Source organism: Larimichthys crocea, chromosome III (genome assembly GCF_000972845.2).
Source record: "Larimichthys crocea isolate SSNF chromosome III, L_crocea_2.0, whole genome shotgun sequence".
NCBI classification, from domain to species: domain Eukaryota; kingdom Metazoa; phylum Chordata; class Actinopteri; family Sciaenidae; genus Larimichthys; species Larimichthys crocea.
In genome coordinates, this window is record NC_040013.1 from 48,546,459 (window position 1) to 48,550,962 (window position 4,504).

Sequence of the window (4,504 nt, forward strand, 5' to 3'; positions counted from 1 at the left end):
AATTTTACCACTGAAAAATGTTTGATTGAAGCCAATTGATCCAATAAAGTGACAATTTTAATTCATTGACAAAAGATTGAGAGAGCATCTTAATACTTCCACAGACAGAAAGAGGCTTTTTCTGTCTTAACAAATGTGTAACACCCGTCTAAACTTGGAGTTACAATGTTTGACTTTTAAGAGATGTATTTTCTGTTTCACCATTGCAAATGACAATATCAATAAATGCTTCATCCTGTATCCTCTGTTTAATATAGTATTGACCTTTTTAACAGCGTCACTTAGCACAGGTGGAAGTAATAACCTTAACAATGGCTCAGTTCCATCCTCAGAGTCATGACAGTAGACAGCATCAGACAGCCCTGGAACAAGAAGCAATCATTGTTGTTACACAGAAGTTCACTGGTGCATTTAGTGAAATGTTTCATTCATTCATTAAGTGCTGACACATTTTACCAATATTTGTTTGAGGTGGCATATTCAGACATCTTTAACTATAGTAGCTGATGTTTGTACATTTTCCGGCATGTTATTTACAAAGAAGGTATACAAGTAAGCTGTGTGTGATATATATATTAATAATATAATATTAGGACATAAAAAAAACAGTGATCACTTTCATATGTACTGATCTACATGCATGTGTAATAATGACAATATAATATAATATAATATCAGAATAATTTAACATAAACAATATGTTATGGTTACATTTAATTGAACTCCCCATTAATAAAAGTTCAATTTCTTTTATTATATACGAGCCATTTCTTTTCAGGCATTTCTCTAGCCACCACATGCCCGGCCGGGTCCTTTCATAACAGCATCATGGCTGCCTTGTTTGGGGGCAGACGCCGGTGGAGGAGCTCTCAGTGTTTCCACGTGTGGAGCAGACAGCTGACAGGTAACCGTGTGCCGCCCGAACACTGCGCGGAGCCGCGGAGGACAACAGGGGGTCAGGAGAACAGTCGGAGGTGTTTGTGTCAGCATACAGCTGATTTACAGAGCAGCAGCTCTGCTGTCACTCTGCTGAGCCCGCCGCTTCTTTCTACCATAGACTGTCCCGTTAATTACAGTGACGTATTTCACCTGGTGTCCCGTTAATTACAGTGACACTTGTACAACACTTGTACAACGTTGCCTTGATGAACTGCTGTTCCCGTGTGACGCTGACCTCTACCTAAACTAATTTAAATGTTTTTATATATTTTTTTTATGCTACCTGCTAACATGACGCACGAAATACATGCCACGCATTATGGAAGTGAAATTGTTATATGACCAACACATGACCCTCAGTTAAACAAAATAAATAGCCCACACTTCATGCTGCTTTGTAGCCAGTTCCCACTGTAATTAACGGGACACCAGGTGAAATACGTCACTGTAATTAACGGGACACCAGGTGAAATACGTCACTGTAATTAACGGGACAGTCATGGTAGAAAGAAGTGGCGGCTCAGCAGAGTGACAGCAGAGCTGCTGCTCTGTAAATCAGCTGTATGCTGACACAAACACCTCCGACTGTTCTCCTGACCCCCTGTTGTCCTCCCGCGGCTCCGCGCAGTGCTGGGCGGCCACGGTTACCTGTCACTGTCTGCTCCACACGTGGAAACACTGAGAGCTCCTCCACCGGCGTCTGCCCCCAAACAAGGCAGCCATGATGCTGTTATGAAAGGACCCGGCCGGGCATGTGGTGGCTAGAGAAATGCCTGAAAAGAAATGGCTCGTATAATAAAAAAATTGAACTTTTATTAATGGGAGTTCAATTAAATGTAACCATAACATATTGTTTATGTTAAATTATTATTATATTTTAATATAATATATTTGTCATTATTACACATGCATGTAAATAAGTACATATGAAAGTGATCACTGTTTTTTTTTATTGTCATACATATGTATAATATATATATATATATATAACTATCACACACACAGCTTACTTGTATACCTTCTTTGTAATCTGCCGGAAATGTCCCCTCGCTACTTGTTAAAGATGTCTGTATGCCACCTCAAACAAATTGGTAAAATGTGTCAGCCCTTATGAATGATAACTTTCACCTAAATGCACCGGCTCTGTGTAACACACATGATTGCTTCTTGTTCCAGGGCTGTCTGATGCTGTCTACTGTCATGACTCTGAGGATGGAACTGAGCCATTGTTAAGGTTTTATTTACTTCCACCTGTGCTAAGTGACGCTGTAAAAAGGTCAATACATATTAAACAGAGGATACAGGATGAAGCATTTATTGATATGTGTCATTTGCAATGGTGAAACAGAAAATACATTCTTAAAAGTCAAACATTATAACTCCAAGTTTAGACGGGTGTTACACATTTGTTAAGACAGAAAAAGCCCTTCTGTCTGTGGAAGTATTAAGAGCTCTCTCAATCTTTTGTCAATGAATTGAATTGTCACTTTATTGGATCAATTGGCTTCAATCAAACATTTTTCAGTGGTAAAATTGGAACAATATTCTGGATGATCCTATAACTCCTTATACATGACTAAAAGCAGAACCAACAAAAATAAGGCTGCTAAAGATTCGGACATCAGCTGGAGGGAATTACACTGAGGCTTTAACCCTGGTTATTTTTTCCTTACACACCACCCCACTGCCTGCATCACTGCCTAAAAATGCAAGTGTACAGCTTTTCCAGAGCAATAACCTCCCGATTACCGAACATCTTACTTGTTCCTCTTAAAAAGCAGTTCCAATGCAAACTGTTCACTGTGAGGCTTTTAAATTCTGGGATGGGTTGTGAGGAACATTGTAGCCTGTAGGACAGTGCTATAATGACTTTGGACCATGAGTCTTCCTGGAACTTAATGACATAATGTAAAATAAGACACAGAGCCAGGCAACATCTTCTTTCCAGGCATGATTTATTGAAAACACACCAAATTTATACTCTACAAACCAGTATTTTTTCCTTTATGTTTAACAAGCGTAATATTTGCCTCTGGGTATTAGTAAAATTAACATAATACTTCTGTCACTGTGGCATCGCTTCTGCTCCGACGAAAGCATTACAACTTTACTCCTCTAGGAAATCAAAACCACTTTTGCGAATGACTCTATCTTTTTAAAAGTTTATAAACAACGTAATACAGGCAGAACTCACCAACAGTCTAACTACACAGGGTTGGTGGGGTGGGGGTGCAGGGTGAATGAATGAGTGAGCTGGGTGGAGGAAATAGGAGGGGGGAAGGTGACATGGGAGGAGAAGGGGGGAGGGGTGAACAGACAAGATGGAGAGATGACAGTTGAAAAGGGAGGAATAAAGTTATATAAAACACACTTATCCTTTATCTACCATGGAAAGGTTAAGGCACATGATAGGTACAAACACATCTGCTACTGAGTGTTACAGTTACTTTATTTTGACGGTCTTGAATCAGTTATATCTACACAGGTAGGTTTGATTGATTCGATGTGTGTCCATGTCCTGCATTGATTTCACAGCACAGTTCCTTGGTTCTTTATTTTGTAAATGTACACCGCACATCCACAAAACCAAAAACCCCTCATATGAATGCATGTAAATACGACTCCAGATCCTTTGGTTGTGGTACTGCGAAGTGCAGTCAAGAATAGACAGTCATATGGGTCTTTGTTGCAAGGGTTCAGTATTGTCCAATGAAAGCACACACTTCTGAGGACACACAAAAGGGATGCTGGGTATTCTTGTAATTTTTTTAACCTCTGAAATTAAAATTTATACAGTATGTTTTTTTTGTTTTTTTTTTGTAGTTTATGATTTTTACCACACGTACATCTTTGTAAACACTGTGTAAAATATGCAAGCTTTTTAAAGTCACATACGTCACAAAGAAAAATCAGACTTCAATGCAGGCACATGCCGTTCGCCTTGATGACGCATAGGTGAGACCGACTGGACTGGATTCTCTTCGGTCTCCTGTCCACAGTGAATAAGGAGACAGACTTGAGGCTGGAGAGGAGACTCTACACATTACCGCTTGATTTTGTGTGCAGTCTCTCCAAGCAAGAGAAGAATGGCAACACGTTCTGTAATTCTCTCTGCTTTCTACACATAACTGCCCACCCTAAAACGTTGTAAAAATATACTATATGACCAAATTTGATGTTTTGTTTTGTACAGTGCAAGGCAACTCTTTCATTTCGCCTTGAATATCCAGATCCGCCGTCCACCTATATTCCTTCCTGCACATGAATGAATTAGTTAATATCCAAATGACACCAAAAAAAAAACTGGCACTGGAAAGAATAGAATATAAACATCTGTACAGTTTTTTCTCATGCTCACGACTGAATATTTTTCTTTAAGATGCGCCAGTGAAGGAGGGTTTCTAGGTTGGTAGCTTGGTATGAATGCATTGGAAAGAAAAATTAAGGGATCTTTAATAACACTGCCATTTCTTGTCTATCCCATCACCCCTGTCTGACCTCTGACCCCACCAGAAATTCTATTACAAAGATGCACGGGCTGTCAGACAACATGTAGTTCAGTGCC

The 4,504-nt window shown here is 39.5% G+C and overlaps 1 protein-coding gene and 1 pseudogene across 2 annotated transcripts in view; one reads left to right on the forward strand and one right to left on the reverse strand.

The window, feature by feature from the left end:
* Positions 1 to 786: 786 nt before the first annotated feature.
* The window catches only part of txnrd2.2 (thioredoxin reductase 2, tandem duplicate 2), a 31,730-nt gene continuing 28,012 nt past the window's right edge, over positions 787 to 4,504 (forward strand). For both annotated transcript variants that reach the window (XR_003462272.1, XM_010733544.3), the window contains exon 1: positions 787 to 904. Coding sequence is in view for 1 of the 2 variants with exons in the window: in XM_010733544.3 (XP_010731846.3) it covers positions 829 to 904 (76 nt within the window). In the remaining variant the exon portion in view is untranslated. The remainder of the gene's footprint in view (positions 905 to 4,504) is intronic.
* LOC109136908 (thioredoxin reductase 2, mitochondrial-like) overlaps positions 3,856 to 4,504 on the reverse strand; it is a 7,802-nt pseudogene continuing 7,153 nt past the window's right edge.